At 39.9% G+C, this 20,987-nt stretch overlaps 1 protein-coding gene across 1 annotated transcript; it reads right to left on the bottom strand.

Annotated features, from left to right (window-relative positions):
• Positions 1-1,879: 1,879 nt before the first annotated feature.
• GOLGA5 (golgin A5) lies at positions 1,880-20,061 on the bottom strand. The gene is made up of 13 exons (XM_068148805.1): positions 19,919-20,061; positions 18,784-19,398; positions 15,273-15,494; positions 14,013-14,232; positions 13,359-13,482; positions 12,344-12,547; positions 11,288-11,458; positions 10,628-10,756; positions 8,535-8,633; positions 6,887-7,112; positions 5,583-5,688; positions 4,300-4,363; positions 1,880-2,527 (listed from the first exon to the last, which is right to left on the bottom strand). The coding sequence occupies exons 2-13, from the start codon at positions 19,349-19,351 to the stop codon at positions 2,447-2,449; spliced, it is 2,214 nt and encodes a 737-aa protein (XP_068004906.1). The 5' UTR covers positions 19,352-19,398; positions 19,919-20,061; the 3' UTR covers positions 1,880-2,446.
• Between the last annotated feature and the right edge of the window lie 926 nt (positions 20,062-20,987).

Genomic DNA, 20,987 nt, shown 5'->3' with positions numbered 1-20,987 from the left:
CCAAAGCCATCTGCTTGGTTAAGACAACCTCCTGACACCATTAGGAGCTGCTTGTTGGAATCATGTCCTTATGTCACCCTTGACCTGCAGCAGTGGCACACTTTGCAGATCTGTACAGAGCCCAGCATTACTAATCAGATGCAGGAAGTATTGTTACTCTTCAACTCAAAATATATCCAGATGAACTCAGTCTTGTGAGTTCTTGCACTGCATCACATGCAGTTTATAAAAATGAATGAGGGGGGCAAAAATCCAGTGTTCAAACAAAAGCTTTAAGGAGCAGCCCTCTATACTTCTTGCAGTTCTGAAGCAGTTTAACACCATAATAAAGGCTTATTGTTGTCTTCCATGCTTTAAAGAGAGCTTTAGAAGTATTTACATAAACTACAGTATAGCCTTTAGTCACACAACAGTGAGTTTCCTCATCACATTCTCTCCATACTGAACAGCCCATTGTCAAGGCAAAGAGAGATTCTGACTATAAACTGCCTACAGGAGGATCATGTTTTTTAATGGGTGAGAACATACCGATTCACAGGGTGGTTGTTAACATCACACCTTTTTCAAACTAGAAATAACCAGGTACAGAAGCAGCTGTACCCTTCTCCTACAGATAACAAAAAATCATAAGAAGAGTTCAACACTATATAAGCCTAAATTGATACTGGGAACCTGCTTGATTGGCAGAAGTCAGCAGAAATCTTCCAGTGCTTTCTCTTGTAAAATTTCTAGCATAAACCCTGGAAGAACTCAAGAAAAGAATACTCATTTATGGCACAGGGTTCTAGAAGTACTGCAGTGCCTGTGGTAAAGTAACAAAAGAAATAAACTGTGATCTCTAAAAAAACCAAAAAGGACAAAGAAGAATAGGGTGTGCAGCCAGTGTGAGGTAAGCAAAGCTGTAAGGAGTTTAAGACTAACAATGTTCCCCACAAACTGTCACAATACACTGGAGCTTCCAAAGATTCAGTGGTCCAGACGTTTCAAATTAAAAACCTGCATGCAGAGATAAAGATTGTACAGAAGTCCTTACCTGACCTCCTTCTATAGAAATCAGCTCTCCAGGGTTCAAAAGTGGCTTTACTTTCAGAATCGAAAAGGAAACAACAGGGATTAGCCAAACTACAGCAAACGTGACAGAGGGCAGGGACAGCTTACAGCAAATGCTCTCTTTTATTACTTAGTTCAAGCAAAACATTTCAGTTTTCTCCACAAGATCAGAATCAGAGCAGCAACACAGTCATTTGTGTACTGTAACATTTCCATAGGAGTTAGCATGGCAATCCTCATGCACGGGACGTAATACTTTTGTGTGTCCCAGTCACGTGAATACCAAACCATATTCTTAAGAGCAGAAGTGACAAATTGCTTTTAGTCATCTTTCCATTACTCAGTTTTGAGCACCACACAAAGAGATAAGAAATTCCTTAGGGAAAGAAAGTTACCTTGTATGATTATGTATTGCAAATCCCTAATTCCAGAATGCCATGGTCTAACAACAGAACTATTACAGTAGGTTTAGTATTGTGGGGTTTATGATAAATATGTCATGAGGCTTATCAGTATATGTGTTAAGACAGGAGAAATTTTGTTTTGCTAGACTTCATTTAGAAAGAGTTTTACCCAAGTTTCAGAAAATAAATATCTTGATGAATACAAGACATGATTAAGACAGGTAGTAATGAGAGAGGTATCAGGAAATGCAATTAAAATATGCATCATGTATAACACCATTATTTCTAAAGAGTTTGAGCCTTCTGTTTCAAAACCATCTCTCTTTTTATCTAATAAAGCTAAACCACCACCCTTTAAATAGGCAGTGCCACTCTTTGGCTGGTAGGGAAGATAACACCTATTGCACTACAAGGATGAAGCTATGAAGAATGCATAACATTTTATTTTTTAAACTTATTTACAAGAAGATATTGCACCAATCCACTGCCCTTTTTTTCAGCTTAACATGTTAAGGAAAAGCTCATTATTTACAAAGGTAAAAACACAAGAGCAAAAGAAGACTGAGAGAAACCAGAAAGAATAAAGTTTATTTCAGTTGCTACGTACAGTTGGTTACCTGACCATAGCCCACATCCAGTATGATGTAAACTGTGTTGTATCATATACATCTGTCATTTCAGAAGCCCTCACATTTCTCTGTAGGTGCAACCCTTATTTTTGACACTACCCACAAGAAGGTCTACGTAAAATGAAGGCTAACCAGCCTAGCTTAACTTAATAGCTTTTTTTCTCCAGGAAAAGTGATGCTCCTTTAGGTAAATTGAAAAAGCTACATAGTACTATACATGTATTGAAAAAGTAGTGATAAACCAGGCATGAAGGTTTTCATTCACCCTAAAATCCAGGAGGAAGAGTTTGCTGACGTTTCAGGGTTGATTAAAGACGCAGACAGTCCCAATGACATTAGCAGAGTGTATGGTCCTGTCTCAGCCTATCTGCCAGTAGGACTGTCATGGTGCATTTCTGGGGTATAAGTAAGTAGAACAATCATGACCCAGAGATGAAGCAATGCCTGGGGGAAAAAACAAAACAAAACAAATCACCCCCAAAAGATTAACTTATCGGCACGGACAAACATCATTCACAGTAGCAGTAAAGATGAGAGCTCTCACCAACAGTTAATAAAAACATTTTTATTAAGCATTTTCCATATTACTCACATACTACTTTAAAAAAGGAAAGAAACAAAAGAACTCTTATTGGAACATTGAAATGCTAAGTCAGATTCTGAAGAAGCCCTTTGCAAAAAACAAAAGAATTTACAGAAAGAGCAAAACTAAAGCAGCCTGGTTTCCTGCAGATTCATGCTCTCTGGCTTCTCTTTTCCTCCATGCCCCAGTAACTGCAGCTGTTGTTTCTGACATCCAGCCCCCAGCCAGTGTATTATGTGATTTGCCTCGAGTGACTGGTAAGCCTCTACTCCTGTCCCATCTGGCTGCTACGAGACTGTGTAAGACAGCTGAGTTCTGCTTTCCTTACCACAGGCACTGATTTGACATATTTTCCATGAACTTTTTAGGAATGTTAATTCTCATTGACATTTTCTGAAACTCCCCACTCAGAAGTTGCTGTGGGTGCAACAAGGGAGAAAACTGACAACACCTAAGCCACATTTCTTTAAAAAACTTAAAAAATTCAAGTTACAATAGTCGTAAGTCAAGTTTCAAGCTGAAAAACAGTAACTGCTGCTGACTGTCCAACACACATCTATGCAACCATCACTGAGTTTCACTTCAGACAGCAGCTTAGGTGCTAGAAGTCCTCAGTGTTTTGATATAAATAACTTTGTTCACACATTGACAAGACCAAGTCATGAATGGGAAGAAGAGAGAGGCTAGGAATTAAACAGCCCAGCTCCTTTCCATAGCAGGCTGAAAGAAGAAATTGCATGTAGGAACTGCTGTTTCACTGGAAGCAGTGACAGCTGTTCTTGGAAACTGTGTTCAGGAGAATCATTATGCAACATGATTTTTAGTTTTTTTAATTTGAAAGGCTCAACTAGTAGATTATTTCCAAGCAGAGCAGACTGCACACCTACCTTACCCCAGGTCACTTGAACTGACAGACATCTGCCCTCCAGTGGAAAACGGAGGAATTTAGTTTTTATCAATTGCAAGACTGTATGAGCAACTTTCTACTATTTGCTTAGAATCTAACAAGAACGATTTTTCTTGCTACTTCTTCAGCTACCAGAAATTATTAGTCACTGAACAAAAATGTCAAGAGCCAAATATAAAAACAGCTACAACAGATGTCATTTTCCTAAATGCAGTGAACATGGGTGTAGTGAGTTACCCTTGGCAACAAACCACTTTTATTCTGTATTTTAGTAGTAAATCTCTACCTATACAGACTTTGAAATGGTATTTACATAAACATCTATAAGACTGCTAAACTAAGAATTCCTGGGAAAAGCTGAAAACTGCCAAGCAACACCACTCCCAAAATGCTGTTATCACAGAATCACCAAGGTTGGAAGAGACCTCAAAGATCAAGTCCAACCTGTCACCACAGACCTCCCGACTAAACCATGGCGCCAAGTGCCACATCCAATTCCCTCTTGAACACCTCCAGGGATGGTGACTCCACCACCTCCCTGGGCAGCCCACTCCAACAGAAAACAACTCTCAGTGAAGAACTTTCTCCTCACCTCGAGCCTATCTAAGTACTGCTTAGCCTGCTTTGCAAAAAAATACGTTGAGGAGTTAATTATAGAGCCTTTTGAACACCAAACACCTTGCAGTTTAAGAAATGTTATACAAAATGGGCTAAAATCTTACTCACCATGTATATGATTACGAAGACTCTTGCTATGGGATACCGCCTGAGAAAGATTCCCAGCCGAATGCTACACAAGAACAAGAGAGAAAAATACAAAATGGACCGGTCAGCTCTGAGCAATGAATTCCTCTTCCTTTCATTCCAGTCACCACAAACTCAGAAACACCAACTGATGTCATACACACGGCTTTACTTCTGACTTGGAATTTTACTTCATGTATTTAAAGACATTAAACAGAGTGAGAAAATTCCAAATTGAGACCATAATTCAGAGTTTGTGAAAAAGAACTACAGGAGTTGTGCAGGCATTTTAAAATTCACCAATATCCTCTAGGTATGGCAGGTTTTGTTACCTGAGGAGCAGTAATCAATTTGTTAAAAAAATTTAAGCAACCAAACCCTTGGATTCCTTTGAAAAAAAACCATGGATCACTGCTGTTCTTTTATTTCACTAGATTAAAAGACATGAGTTCTCCAAGTTTCCCGCTAAAGTGCTACAAAGCGTATTGCAGGAGATGAATGCTCAGCCCTGCCAGTTAAAAAACCCCAAGTCCATGGGCGTGATACTGCCAAGTGAAGTTCAGTATTACAACATCACAAATGGAAATCATAGGAACCTTGATATTCTTCACAGGAAATTAAGTACCATGGAAGCAGAAAGGACTTTCTATCATGGTAACTTTCTTTCAATGGATTAAAAAATAGCACTGAATTTTGTTTTCTGTTGGTATTTGGTTCAAGGTTTGATGCAGACCTTTGTTGAGAACATCAACAATTATCCCAACTGCTCAGATCAGGGATCAAAGGAAAATCTTTTGCTGAATCAGAATGACCTTTCTTTACTAATTCCTCAAACAGATTATCTTTCAAGGCAAACAGCTGCACTGGGTCAGATCCCAGAATCTTGTCTTCATCAAGATGCCTTAACAGACTGCCCCACTAATAGACTCTTACAGTGTTTACCACAGACCATCAAAATTCCTGAAAGTGAAAAAGGTAGAAGATGGTAACGAAAACTGCTAGGGTTTTTTGGTATACAGTTTAGTGATTCTACCAAAATCTACAAGAGTGTGGTTTAAATAATGGACTATAAATCTCAAAACACTAAGGCTATTAATACAGGAAAGCCCAGGTGAACTAGGTTAATATTTAGTAATTCACACCATGCTTAAGCATATTTTTTGTTTTTACCTTCTTAGAAGCAACTGAAAACGGAAGGTGTGCCACTTGGAAACAGTGAAGAGATTCCAGCAATTACAAAATGCATTCCCTTAGGACACTCTTACCTAAACTGATCTATGCTACTGGCAGCTTTTCGAACTCTCCCATACATTCCTGCCACGTTCGTATCCGTGTCGCTGAACAGGACAGGGACGTTACGCATACGAGCACCTATGGGAAGGGACAAAACCCATCAAATCTCATCAGTGTAAAGCCAGCCAGGCTACTGTTGAAGCAAAGCAAATCAACAGTATATTACAGAGAGATACACAAAAAGAACATAAAACCATTGATTAATCTGACTTGTTAGTGCTGTTTTGCTGGGGGCAGAGGAGTGTGTTTTGAGGGAGGAAATCTGGATAAGCTTACAATCGAAACAACTACTTCTTCAATTTAGTGTCTTTTTGAGGCTTATTTTAGTTCACTAGGTGGACATTTTGATACTAAATTCTACCATGCAACAATAATTCTGTTATTAGGTGCATAAAATGACAGGTTTGATGCTGTCACGTTTTCCCCATTTGCTTTAGTTCTCATCCAGTAAACCTTCAACAGCATTTCTGATCCCAACTTATATATTCCAAAATTTTATACTTTACTTTTTCACTATGCATCAACTTTATGTAAAAAGACTACTAGATAATGTTACCTTTGTGCAACTAGACTTGGGCCTTCTGAAGTTTTTTAAAAACAAGCCAAAAGGAAATACATTTCAAAACTGCTTCTTCTCATTTTATTTTAAAAGGCTTTCACAAGCAGAGAAAAAAAATGTCTGAATTCTCATTGTATACCTCTTGGTAAGTGTCCATTGCTTTTCAATTTGCTTACCTTATATATAAAATTACACTCTCTGACTTAAAAATGTAATATCTGAAAAGCACTGTTCACCTGCTGAGGTTCTCCTAGAGCAATACAGTACTAACAAACCAACCTCAGCAGAACGATTTTCTTGAAAGGAGCTTGAAATATGAACAGAAAGCCAGGAGGAAACTGATTTCAAGCAGATTCTGATCAACACTTAGATACTCAAATCCTGCTTCTGACGTTCAGTTTAAACCAAAAAGATTTACTTGCACTTGTGAGAGGATTTGTAAATATGATAGTTCCAATAGTGCCACAATATTGAGAACTAAAGATTAATGTTGTTTTATTAAGTTTGAAGTCCTTTACACACAAAAATGAATGTCTACATAACTATTTTTTATGACACTGGCTGCTGTTGACAAGGTTCCTTCCATAAATAAGCTGCATATTTTCAGCACTTTTTTTTAACTTTTAAACTCAGACTTTCAGGGAGAGGCATTAGGCAATATAAAGGCCTGAACTGTAAAAAAGGACAGAGTTTTAAGTGTTGTGTTTCCTTATTTACCTTCAGCACCATCGATGCCTGCCATGTTAATGGAAGGTCCACTAGTGTTAGTGCCTTGGATAGCCTTCAGCTGTTGCTCAAGTCGTTCCAATTGATAGACAAGTGAGTTTTTCTCAGTGCTCAGGCTCTCTAACATGGTTTGCTTCTGAATTAGGGTTTCTGTCAGCTGATGAAGGCGGTTTTCTAATTCTGTCTGACTACTACTACTCAAAGCCTTGTTTGTGAGCTAAAACACAAAGGAAAGGAGAAAAAAAATAAATCAGAGTAAGTTCAGACTCTGACCAACTGACACATTTGCACCCCTCAAAAAGCTAAGTCCTTCAAGAACTACATTAGCCCACCACAGAGTTTTTGCAGGACAATACTATCAAAATGATCACTGATGAGCACCTTAAAGAAGACATTTAATTTCTACAGTTGCTACAAGATTTTACATGACAGACAAAAAAAGTAATGTAAAAATGTATTCCTGTTTTCCACTCTTAATAATATGAGCACTTCTGTATAATTATCTATATAATTATTAAGTTCAATCACAAAAAAACACTATATGCCTCAGAGCTGAGTTTAAAATGGCAGGCATGAGAATACCAAGATAATGCAGCCTTGCTGTCATGTTTGCAACTTAAAACAAGGGAGTAAAATGTTTTTAAGTGAAGAAGGAACAACTCAGAACAAATGAGGAGAATCTGATACCACTCTACAGGAAAGCTTGAATGAAAATGGTGACAATGCAGGATACGTTGCAGAAGAATTGAGGAGCGCTGAGGCAGAAAACATGATTTTATGAGCAAACAGAAACTGCAAAGACAGCAAAAGAAAATATGGATCATGTCATTCAATTTACAGAAAATAGATGTAATGCATCAGGACAGGTGCAGGTAGGCCTGAAGCCATTATAACCATAATCATCCACCAACAGGCTCAAGAAAATTCTATCACAACGGAACAATTTTGACACTATAACTGTACAGCTGACCATAGTTGACCAATTTCTCTACATACTGACCACTGTTCACTACGCTAAGATAATTCACACAAAATGAGTCCTATGCTTTCATGCTGCCCAAGGAGACTGTGGGTGCTGACAAGTATCAACAAGGCTTCAAAAGTGTTGAGGCTGATTCAGGGAAAACAGGTCTATAAACATACTGGTGTGACTTAGCAGGGACTTAACATCCCTAAATGTGTACAAGGGAGTGAAGAAAGTGGCCAGGCTCACACACTGGCCCCACTGCCACTGTCCAAGACAAAACACCGGGCTGTATGGCTCACTGAGTCTTCAGGACTTTACTTCCATTCTCACATCCAGTTAAAAGGATCTTTGCAGAAATCATGATGATTGAATCAAGCACCAATGAGGGGCTTTCAGAAGAAAAATGTTGATCCAGTACCATTCTCCCAGGTACAGTGGGGACACAGATTGATTCCTGCTCCCCTGCACCTCCAAGACAAAAGCACATGCAATTATAAATTAGGCCATTTACTCCTGCACAGTTCCCTTCTTGTACTCTTCCACTCAAAACCCTAGTCTGTATTGAAAGCAAGTATGCATTAATAGAGCCTTTATGTTGCTTTTGTACTAATAATGTAACTGGTTTAATAATTTTCATAACTTAAAGTGATAAAGTTATTTTCTACACAGTACCTGATTTCTGAGCTTCTGAATTTCTTCCTCTCTGTCTTTTATTCGGCTTTGCAAAGTATTCTTTGTTCGATACAATTCTTCTTCTGTATAATGAAGTTCCTACAACATGTATCACAATCACAAGCAAAAGATTTGATATATGTATACATCTTGAGAAACAGTCTCCTATCTAGAGTTTCACAGTAGAACACAAGAAGGCAGTACATAGCAATGAAGTAGAAACTGACATTTAATCTCAGCTAAGTGTCTGGCTAGGGTAGGGAAAAATAGCTAAGAGAGATGAGTATGAAGACACAACCTACAAGACTTACAAAATACTTTTGTGGAGACTGACCTAATATAAATACTAATCTAACAGTCACAGTTCATTGGGACTATGATTTAACTTCCTTATACACTCATTGTTCATTATATTGTTATCTTGAAATAATGTCAATTATGTAACAATTAGGAAACACATTGGAAGGGAATACCTATTTCCAAGATAAACCCATCAATCCAAAATACTGTTGTTGTTTTTTTTTCCAAGTGTTTAAAAACCCCTGGCACATCTAGAATTCTGTGTGACATAGATCTTCCTTCAAAATTTAGGAAGAATGAACATAATGAATGTGAAAGGTGAAGGTATCTTAGGAAGGGACAATTTACTAAACAACGCATCCAACCATAAATTTTGTTATTCCCATGATTTAGTGGCTATTTTAACTCTGATGTAAAGACTTGTTATGCTTATCTTTTAAATAAGACAGTCTTCAAATCTCTGTTTAACTTCAGCTGTCAGTCACAGATAATCCTGTTCTCCCTTCACACCATCAGATGTCCAAGGGAAAACACCTCCACTTATTTTCCATCTTCAGTCTCAGAAACCTTATGGAGATCCTTAAAGGAACTCCCAGACAGGACAAACAGTAATTGTATTAAGTATCAATCCACAAAGTTACATTACAAGTACATGCAAATGTGTGTCATCCAGAGGAATACTTCAGTTTCTGTAATAACTGATAATGTCTGGGTGTGGGGGTTTTTGGTTTGGTTTTGGCTTTGGTATTGTGTGTGTGTGTGTGTGTGTAGGGGGAGTTCATACTAATTCACTACAATTTTCTCTATGTAATATTAATTCAAATATGCCCCTCAGAAGGAGAGGAGTAAAATACAGTCTACCATCTGCTTTGGTATAATAAACATCATCAAGAGCAGACCTCAACTTCTGCCTTTTAATTAGTTCAAGCTGCTAGCATCTCATTAAAATGCAGTTTCTGGAAGAACAGATAATCCTATAAGATCAATTGTTCCTAGCAGATACAATGTACTCTCCTGCTTTCCTCCTTATTAATTCTCCTTACATGAGCTTTTTCTTACAGTGAAATTTTCTAATGGGGTACCAAAGCATTTGTCTTAATTGCTACTGAGTAATAGGTTTGTTCCCAGTCATATGAGTTTGCCTTTCTGCCCCCCCCTGCTCTTTTGATCATAAAACTGCTTAAATCAAGAGAGTTTGCTTTAAAAATTACACAATCTGACAAAATTCATTGCAGATTCACAGACTGAATTACTATTATATAATTTTATCAGCAATTGTCTTACAGAGCAGTTTGGAAGTAACAACATTTAGATTCACAACTGAGTGAAGAATCTGTGAATTGGTTCTACAGTAACATTGTTTTAGGAGCTAAATCTTATTAAATACTTGAACACAGGAAGTTCTCTAGTAACCAATTTTACTATTTGAGCTTCTTGACATAAATAACTGTTACAAATGTTACTACATGCCTATTGTTTCATCCTTCCTTTGCTGAATTAAATTTAATATCATAATATATTTTGTGCACCCTCTAGGGTAAAGTTTATTCTTTCATACATCAGCAATATCTCTGTTTATCAGGACTTTCCATAAGGCCCTGGCCATTGCTTAGTAATGATTGCATTTTGTTTGGCCCAGTGACATTCATTAAGCTTTTGAGGATTCCTTTGGAACACTAGACAAAAACTAATTCAAATATTGTATCAGTGACTCTCTTATTAAGCCAAACACTTTACTGATTATACCACATAAGGCCTAAAGTAAGACCAATTAGTTTTCAAGATATCCTCACCTGTTTTTGCCGTTCTAGCTCAGCTTCTGCCTCTTGCTTGGCCATTTTGTGTGCTGCTATTTGCTCTTGCAGGTCTTGAAGCTGCTCTCTTACTGACTCAGCTTCACTCACCTGCTGAGTCTCCATATCCTGAAATGAACAGAAATGTTACCATTTCAGCAGCATTCAAACAATACTGCAATCTGTCACGGGTAACAACAACAGAAAATTATACCTGCAATAGTGCTTCAAGTGAAAATTAAGACAAGAGTATATTAAATAAATGATATTTGGTCATTTTATACAGAATATTTTTACCCATATAGTAATAAAAAAATGCATTTTGTGAACATTACAGTCCTCTACTTTTTCTTTTCCACTGTCTACAGGCTAAAAATGTGTAAAGCAGGCTTGCGTGCAACTGCTGGGTTGAGCCAATTATGTCAACAGACAACTCGGATTACAGCTGCTTCAAGGATTAGCAGCCCTTGCAGAAAAGGATATATAGGTGATCTATACAGAAATCACCATGCTTGTCTGGGAATAAACGCATGCCTTACAAAAGTTGGCTATTTTAATCCTAAGACAAACAAATGCTAGGAACAACAGCCCTGAAGTGTACAAGAAGCAATCCTTTGTGCATGGTTAACTCCAAATTCAGGTGTACATAATCATAGCTACCTGCAGCTCTGTTCTCAATTGCTGTATTTGCCCCATTAGTTTTTGTATTTCTTCTCTCTGAGTGTCTCGCTCGTGTCTCAGTTCTTCTAATTCCACTGTGCCTGCAGTGTTGCTATCCAGGCCTTCAATACCAGAACCTTCTTTTAAGCTGTTTATCAACTTCTCTTTAGACTGAAATAATAAACCAATATATTATTTAGTGCAGTATTTAACAAGTGCTCACCTACAATATGCCACAATAACTTTGGTTTAAAATTCAAATGTAAACACAATGACCTGTTTTATCTGTTTTATTGACAAAGATAATAATGACACTACAGATTTTGAAATTAAAATGCTTCCCTACTGATACTTGTTCTTACTTCTTGTATGCCAAAAGACTGGATTTACCAAAAGCTTGTGTTATCTGAAGGAGGAGTACAGCTTTTCTCAATAGTAGGAATTGCAATGCTAAACATGGGATGGATAACGATTTTGGCTTTTCAGCTACCATAAAAGAGTAGACAGGCACAAACATACATAAAGGTGAAATGACCCCCTTTCAGTCCATTCTTTCTTCTGCCAACAAAGCCAAATAAGAGCCAAATAGAGGAGCAAGTATCTCTTCTGGGTAAGAGGATGAGCCATTTTATTTAGAGTCAATATAATGATAGCTTGATGTTCACTTCTGATCTCATTCTTCTCCTGTTCATCAAGGTGATTTAAAACCTGCCCTTCTCTTGACTCAAGAATACTACTAGAATAAACTGTAGGCTGCATCTTTTTTTATCTAAGATTGGACTCTTGGATGCAAAACATGCAGACAGATGTTGCATGGTAAGTGCAATAATTCACCTGAATTCTTCTTTAAGCTCAGGGTCTGCACTTCCATTTCACTCACTATGTAAACTTAAATAAATACAGACTGGTAGCTGTTCTGTATCACTGTAGATATGCCCCCAAAATATATTACAGGTCAGACAAAAAAAAAACCAAAACCACCAAAAACCCAACAAATTAGATTATTTGAAGTATAACACCTTATAAAAAAGTTGTGTACAATCAAGAAATGCTTACCTGGAGTATGCGAGTAGCTTTCTGCTTATAGTCTGTCAGTTCCTGCTTTGCAGATTCTAGGTGGTTTTTAGTTACTTTGACTTGCTGCTGAAGCTCATCAGCTCGCCTCTTCTCATCTAAATACTTTCTTTCTGCTACAGTTATCCCTTCTGCCAAGTTCTGACGTTCTGCTTCCATTTTACTTAGACGAGCTGCAAACTCATTCTGTTAGCAATAAAGAAACAATATTTTGAGTTTAAACACGGTCTTAACTTCAGCCTAAAAAGGAAAAATCAAAGTTAAAAAGCAACTACACATGACCCAATGCCCCATTTCCACTGCCTCCAACTTTAAGATGCATTAGTGCTATGTGGAAAGAAATCCTGCTTGTTTAGACAAGTGCAAAGTAATTACCAGCAAAAACATGCATTTCTTTCAATCACCACAAATAGTGAGAGAACAGCAATCTTCCTATTCACCTTTATTTGGTAAACAAGAAGTAAGCTTCCCCCTCAAAAAGTATTATCAAATGTCCTATTTTGAAGTACTTTAAAAAACCAAACAAAATCAGAGGCTGATAAAGATTTTCCAAGATGTTACTATACATAACAAAGACCAAGATAAGCATGGAAAGAAGTCTCTAGTAATGCTGTACTCACATTTTTACCATAGAAACAATCATCCAGCTTAAAATTCTTAAGATCACCTATTAAAATTGTGTAACAAAATTATTGTACAACAGCACACCATGGAAAAATGATTACTGAGTTAGTTTTTAAATGTTTTAAGGTTAAAGTTACCATGAAAAAACCCCAGCAGTATCATCAGCATTAATCCTCAAAAACCTTCAATCATAAAGCTTTCAAAATAACATTACAAAAAATTAGCATCACTTAGAGCAGTCAACAGCACATCCTTCCATGCACTTAGTACCCTGAACAGCTATTGAAGTCAAGGGGAAGAAAGGGCAGTAGGAACCTCACAGATTTGGTCTCAAAAGCAGAATCTGAACCCTTGTTTACTCTTCACGCCTAACCTGCATTTGTTTGTAACTCTCTTGCTCTCGCTTCAGTGTGGAATCTGCATCACGAAGTCTCTCTTGAAGAGTTTGAAGGGCTTGATTTTGCAAACTGCTCCCCTCACTGTGGTCTTGTATTATCCTGAAAGAGGGATATACCCATTAATTGAAAAAGAAGGTATCTAGTGGGATTTTCAGGTAAAAATATGACCACCTGGCTTTCAGACCAGTAAATTATTGAATATGGTTGTCTACAGATGAAGCCTGGAATTAATGACCTCCATCTCTCCACCATGACCTAGAGTATCTGATTGCTGATTCGTGTCCTGATGCTGAAATAAGTCAGAAAAGTCTTCATATTTGTAGATAAGCAAATGTATTTTTCAAGACAAAGACACCTGTCTTCAGATCTTCAGCTTCAGGTTTCCAACAAAAAAACCATAAATACAAAATGGATTCCAATGATCAGGTGACAATTGCCCCTATTTAATACTCATTTCCCTGTTCTCACTGCCAGCTGTGAAACAGCATGCTCAGAGTAAACTGTAATCCTCGTGTTTCAAATCCTGATAAAATTCCTTTTCCAACTAGTTTATTCACATTTATTCTTGGAGACTAAATTATCTACCTTGAATTTTCAAGCTCATTACTATCTGCAGATTTATGAAGTACCGTGATTTTTCGCTCTGCAATGCCTCCAAAGCTTCTGTCCGAGCACTTAAGAGCTGATCAGCTTCTTGCAACCGTACTTTCAGCACAGCTAGCTGTGAATCCTTGGCACCAACAGCTTCTGTCAGATCATCAACTCGAGCTTGAAGTTCTCTAACCATCCTGTCGCTCCTTGAATGGTCAACATTCCACTTCTCAACCTTTTCCCGGGATTTGTTCAATTCTACAAAATAAGAATTTGATAAAAGTAGGTGCTGCAAGGTCTTGTGAGTGGTCAGGATGCACATACCACATTTCTTACAGAAAGAAATTAAATACAACCAAGTTGAATTAGCAGTGAAACATTATGAGCTACCAAGAAGTAACGAATGCCAGATCGGCTGTCAGGGCAAAACCCATAAAATTGTGCAGGTGATCTCAAAACAGGTATTTCATTCTCTGTCACACTGCAGATGACAAATTTTACCCGCCCTAACCTTTGCAATGGCCTACTGTTGAATATCCCTGTGCAAGTAACCCTTTGGAAACATCTGCATAAAGCATCTAGTTCAGCTCAATGTGACACTAAGCTTGGTCTAAAGGCCACTAGAAAAATACACCAGTGTTGAAATAATGCAAGGATTTCAATCAAGCATCTCATACTAAACTTCAGCAGAAATTACAAATTTTCTGGACTATGTCATTACTTTGAAAAAAACAGAAAATGTGGTTCCTCAGTTGCACATGTAACAGCAGCAGTTTGCTCAAGGCTTGAAGCGTTTAACTTATACTCAACAATTTTCATATTTGTGATTTCATTTGGCTTTCAAATAGCTAGTAAAGTCCTAGAAAAACAATAAATTTGGTACTTTTACTGTCAATTTCCAGGCCATCAGAGATTGTAGCCTACAGACAGAAAGCAGACAGGTTTTGAAATACCTAAAAGGACTTCACTCATTTAAAATTCAGTGTTTTGAAAAAGCTGAAAAAGTGTAGGGAAAGTGTTTTAGTATTGATAACATTTTCCAACACTGTTTTAACAAGATGTAGTTTTTGGAACCAAGTTGATTGCATCATTGTAATCAACATTTGTGTTATCTTTGTAGTTAAACAAGCCTTTTAGTTTCTCCCACCTTATTATTCTGAAACCAATAATCATTTTGCTTGGTAAGTCATACATGCAGATTTAACTAGAAAGGCTTTATTACACATAAAAACTACTAACCTAGAAACAGCTCTAGCATTTTAGTAATGTGTTACAGTTAAGTTTCCAAACCACAGTACCTTCCTGTGTTTCTTTGGACCTCTGAATTAATGAAGCCATTTCTTGGTTTAATGATTGAACCTCATTCCGCAGCAGCTGATTCTCCAGGCGAAGATTGGATAGTTCGTGTGATTTGAAATCATCATTAGCTGAAAGGCCAGGATTAGTTACTGCACTTAGTGATGAATCCTTCACACCATCCCCTTGTGTTCCCAGTCCAGAATCTGAACTGTCTGGAGTTTCTGTACAGAGAGATGCAAATTAGAACCAATCTATGTATTTGTAAGTTGCCTTGATATAAACAGCAATTCCACGTTCTACATCAGTGGTCAAAGGCAGTATCATCATCATAAATGACAATAGCTTGATCTTGAAATGGAATACGGAGCTGCTTCTCCCACAAAAACAGAACTACTGTACATTATATACACATCATGCAGCATTTCTGCTAGTCCTGCAAGACAAGACATGGAAGCTATAACATTTATTACATTAATATCACAGTTAGGATTTTAAAAATACCAATACTTTGTTATGACTATGCAGCCCAGAGAGGTCCTGAGAAGCTGAGAGTGACAGAATAGATGAAATGTGCATAGCAGCCAATTAGAGGAAATTTTACTGTAAGTTCATACTGATTTTCCATTTTTATATCAAGGATGTAAATTTTATTTAAAAAAAAAAAATCCCTTCAGATGACACTGACAACATTTTGAGTCAGTCATCCTGATGCCAAACTTCAACATGTAGCTCAGCCACACAGCTATGTGTGTCAGTTATCTTTATGTACAAAAAAATTAAGAAGAATGTCAAACTTCACCCTACTGATAATTCTCTAAAAGTGTTCTTCCAAAAGCACTTTTACTATGAGAAATCAAGTTGCAATGATTTGAAGCATGATCTCTCCTTTCTCTAATGAAAAACCAGAAGGTAGATACACTCTGTCAAAAAGCTTTCTACCAATACAAACTCTAATTCTCCAGACTATGGAAACCAAAACACGGAGTTTTATTTTCCATTTCTTTAAATCCTAGAACCTCCGTGAGAACGCTAAGGGAACCCCTGGCAGCATTCTGATCAACAGTCCTTTGCAGGGAATGAGGAACCAACAGCCTTTCCCCATCATGCATAAATGCACAGAGCACCCTGTACTACTGCTCTGAAATGGATACATCCACTCTAAGTCTTGATTCTAGTGTGCAGTGAGCTGGAAGCTCTGCAGCAGTGTTTAGAACAACACAGCATGCAATAAACAAACAAACAGGTTATCCAGAAGTACTACTTCTGAATTCTGTACATTCCACATGAGTTAACTGCTGAAAATCCAGGGGCACAGACTGCAGTTTAGCTGTCACTATGTTATTTACCTCATCTTGTGATCACCAGCCAAGCTGTTCCACCCTCCTTGTCACCACTGCAGCACCTCTTTCTAGCCCAGAGAGCTGAGGCAGATCATTAATTCCCAGTAAGACACTAACAAGTAGCAGCAGTGACAGTGACAATCCTTCCACATTTTCTCAAACCCCTTTCCAATTTAAATGGTTCTGAGAAGTGTCACTTCCTTCCTTTTGATTAATTTACACAATTTATCAGACAATTTAGCCTCATTACTTTGTCTGGAAAACCCAATAGATTAATGAAGCTAATGAAGCAAGAAATTGGCCATTTATAGCACATACTGGATTATATTCATGGCAGTGTACAAAGAATAACATTAACTGGTTTTGTCTGTAGCTAATGTGTCATAAGCTACTACAACAGATGCTATGCAAAACATTTAAAGGACACACATATATCTATACAATCAACTTTGAAAGAAGCATGCTCACTCTAATTGCATGCTGCCTCCTCATGCTGGACATGAGAGGCAGTGTGCACATGGAGTCCAGAAGGCAAATCACAACCTTGGCTGCATCAAAAGATGCACAGCCAGCAGATCCAAGGAGGTGATTCTACCACTTTACTCTGCTCTGGTGAGACCTCACCTGGAATACTGTGTACAGGTGTGGAGCCTGCAATATAGGAAGGACATGGACCTCATGGAGAGGGTCCAGAGGAGGGCCAGAGGTTTGGACCACCTCTGCTATGAGGACAGGCTGAGGGAGCTGGGGTTGTTCAGCCTGGAGAAGAGAAGGCTCTGGGGAGACCTAATAGCAGCCTTCAAGTACCTGAAGGTGGCCTACAGGAAGGATGGGGAGAGACTGTTTACAAGGGCCTGCAGGGACAGGATGAGGGGAAATGGCTTCAAACTAGAGAAGGGCAGATTTAGATTGGGTATCAGGAAGAAGTTCTTCACTGAGAGGGTGGTGGAACGCTGGAACAGGTTGCCCAGGGAGGTGATTGAGGCCCCTTCCCTGGAAATATTCAAGGTAAGACTTGATGAGGCCCTGGGCAGCCTGGTCTAGTTGGGAATGTCCCTGCTGACTGCAGGGAGGTAGGACTTCCATCATAGACTATTCTATGATTCATTTGGTAGCTCTACAATGCAAACTCCACTCAAAAATTCTCAGAAGAAAATTCAAAAGGTCACACTGAGCAAAACAATTACTCTGCTTAGGCACCAATTAGCAAGGCCATATTGCCAGGTCTAATGTATTTGAATTAGCACTTATAAAACTTATTGAAAAGTTACAGACTCAGAAATTGAAAAATATTCACATCTTTGTAATGATCCTTTTTTAAATGTAAAGCTTTTTCAGAATACTTAATGTATTAAGTAAAAACCCTGGCTTTTACAGTACTTCACACATTCAAAGTACTGAATAAAAAATAAGTATTTGAAATACACTATTAAGAAATAATATAACCATTTGCTTCAACTGTGCAGCAGCAAGGACTGAGTATAGATTGGACAGTCTGATAGAGAACACATTCCTGACACTTCCCAGCCACATTATCCTTTTGCACTGACTTGAGAACAGCCCCAGCTTTCGACCTGGAGGCTCTTTGAGGTGTCTGAATTTATACTGCAGTAATGAACTACTACTGGCAAGTACTAGCCTGGAGGCTTTATCTGTCTAGCTCTCTGATGTCTATAGTTGTGCAACAGCGTATCCACATCCAACTTCCTACTCTGCAGGACAAGCAAACCTGACACGTTACCCCTCTTCCATGGTGGAACAGAGAAAACCTCCCATCGCCTCACATGGTACACTGGGCTACTGCAAACACCACCTACCAGTTGGTGAAAGTCACTCTCCTACATGGCAACAACAGGTAAGGGCCACTGAGTGATCAAAGTGGGGATATAAGGGGGCTGATGCAAGGTTAGGTAATAGTTCAGGGAGGTCAGGGTGAAAAGCAGCAATGAAGTAGACCAAGAATACAGAAGATATAAGTATTGATTATGGAGCTTGTCAGATCAGCATGGTATCTACAATTATTCCAGTGATGAAAAAATGTTACAGCCCTACTGCTCCCCACACATACTACCACTAAATGTTTCATGATGTGACAGTAAAACCATTTCCTAGCCTTACCCTAAACAAACTTGGGTTCTAAATATCTCTATGTTCAGTATTATTTAACTACCATTGCCTTGGCTCCTGATGGAATTATCTTCAGCAGTTTTTGCACTCTGTGTACTGGTAGACACAGAACTTATGCTTGAAGTCCGAGAGTGATTTTGAAGAACGGGTGCTTTGCTCTTCTCTAATTTTTTAGAGTCCATCTTTCCATTAGGCTCTTTCTCTGAACTGTTGAGAAAATCAAACAGCAACTCATCATCAGGTTCTGACTTTTTTCTTCTCACAAAGTGTGATGCAGCTCTGGGTGTGGATACATTCTCCCCTGGAGAAGCAACCTCTGATGATGTTCTACGTGCTGGTTTAACATTTGCGGTTCCTGCTAGGATTGTGGCCTTTTGATGCTTAATATTATCAGCTGCTGAAGAGATGTAGGCTGCTTTGGATGACACCTGGTATTTCAGTTCTCCAGTATGCTGATGTAGTTCAGAATATTCATTGGCAGAGTCCAAATTCTTATTATCATAAACTGCACTGCTTGCTGTGTCTTTTTTGCTCAGAGCTGATGCAGCACCTTGATCAACTCTGTTGAGGAGATCCTCTGCCTTTCCAGCAAGATCAGCAAGCCAAGACATGATGGATGTTGATAAACTCTACAAAATTAAAATTTTGGGACCATACCCTGCAAAAGACATAGAATGATTAGAAATCAGACTGGCCTTGATAAGGCAAGGTGCATGGGTTACCTGAACAACTGTTGTGTTAATGAGTGCTGTAATTAGTATTTTCCTCCTACTCGGTATTTTGCTGCTTTGCTAACTGACGAGTCAGAGGAACTGCTCCCCAACAAACTCTGCAGCCTGTTGCCCGTCGTGCGACAGTAGCACGGGGGACAGGTGCAATACCTACACTTGCAGCAAGGGCCTGCGAGACTACACAGGTGACGTGTGTCTCTCTCCCACCTCCCAGAAAGTTCTTCAACCCGGGACAGTTTGTGGAGAGGCCCTTGGCCAAGTACACCCAGAGCAGGAAGGGGGAAGCGCAGAAGCAGGCAAGGCCGGGAGGAAGGGCGACATTCAGCGGTGGCCGCCGGCTCCCTCCCTGCCCACCCTTAGCACTGCTACCACTTCCCGGCCCGGCCCCCCTGCCCCCACCTGGCAGACCTCAGGAGCGGCAAAGACCTCAGCACAGCCCAGCCTCACCTCCTCCCAGCGCGGGAGACCCCCGGCCCGAGAGAAGCCGTGAGGGACGGCAGGGTAGCGGGGAAAGAGACGCCGGGCAGCGACGGTCACTACGAGGGCCGGCGCCGGGCTCGGCGGCGCAACGGCATCTTCCGGTAGACGTGGCTGCCTTCCGGGGCGCAGGCGCAGCCAGCGCCGGGACCTGCGTGAGGTCGCGTGCTGCGCCAGGCCCCGCCTGGCGGAGGGGCGGAACGCAGCGGGGAGAGCCTGAGGGAACCGCTGCCGGCCGAGCTGGAACAACCGGTAGCGTTCAGACTCTCCCCGCCTCTGTCTTGTGATGGCAGGAGGAGCTCCAGCACCGCAGAGATGCGAGGAGGTGTCAGGGAAGGTGTTCGGGGTGGTTGTTAAAAACAGCTAAGCGTGATCTTGCCGTTCCTGACACCGGGTTTAAGGATAGCGCTTGATCTGATGAGAAACTCTCGTTGCCTCTGCCCAGAGATGGTGGATGAGCCGTTCGGGGTGCCCCTGGCCCCCTGCAGGCCCGGAATGCCCTTTTCCTTGTCTCTGCCCTCCAGATCGGGATGTCAGACAGCCGTACAGGACATCATTCTTATAGTTTCATAGTTTCATTCAGGGTTGGAAGGGACCACAAGGATCATCTAGTTCCAACCCCCCTGCCATGGGCAGGGACACCCCACACTAGATCAGGCTGGACAGAGCCTCATCCAGCCTGGGCTTAAACACCCCCAGGGACGGGGCCTCGACCACCTCCCTGGACAACCCATTCCAGGGTCTCACCACTCTCATGGTGAAGAACCTCCTCCTCACATCCAGCCTGAATCTCCCCACCTCCAGCTTCATTCCATTCCCCCTAGTCCTATCACTACCTGATATCCTGAGAAGTCCTTCCCCAGCCTTCCTGTAGGCCCCCTTCAGATACTGGAAGGCCACAATTAGGTCACCTCGGAGCCTTCTCTTTTCCAGACTGAACAGCCCCAACTCCTTCAGTCTGTCCTCATAGGAGAGGTGCTCCAGCCCTCTGATCATCCTCGTGGCCCTTCTCTGGACCCGTTCCAGCACCTCCACATCC

Source organism: Melanerpes formicivorus, unplaced genomic scaffold (genome assembly GCF_026170545.1).
Source record: "Melanerpes formicivorus ecotype bairdi unplaced genomic scaffold, bMelFor1.0.p_v2 SCAF_17, whole genome shotgun sequence".
Classification (NCBI taxonomy): domain Eukaryota; kingdom Metazoa; phylum Chordata; class Aves; order Piciformes; family Picidae; genus Melanerpes; species Melanerpes formicivorus.
Note: the sequence above shows the minus strand (reverse complement) of the source record. Positions and strands in the feature narration are given on the sequence as shown.

Excerpts from the sequence above, each read along its gene's own strand:
- GOLGA5 (XM_068148805.1), bottom strand. The coding sequence starts at position 19,351 with ATGTCTTGGCTTGCTGATCTTGCTGGAAAGGCAGAGGATCTCCTCAAC. Across the intron at positions 14,233-15,272 it reads GTCCAAAGAAACACAGGAAG|AATTGAACAAATCCCGGGAA; the intron begins GTACTGTGGTTT and ends CTTATTTTGTAG. Across the intron at positions 10,757-11,287 it reads AATTGAGAACAGAGCTGCAG|GATATGGAGACTCAGCAGGT; the intron begins GTAGCTATGATT and ends TGTTCATTTCAG.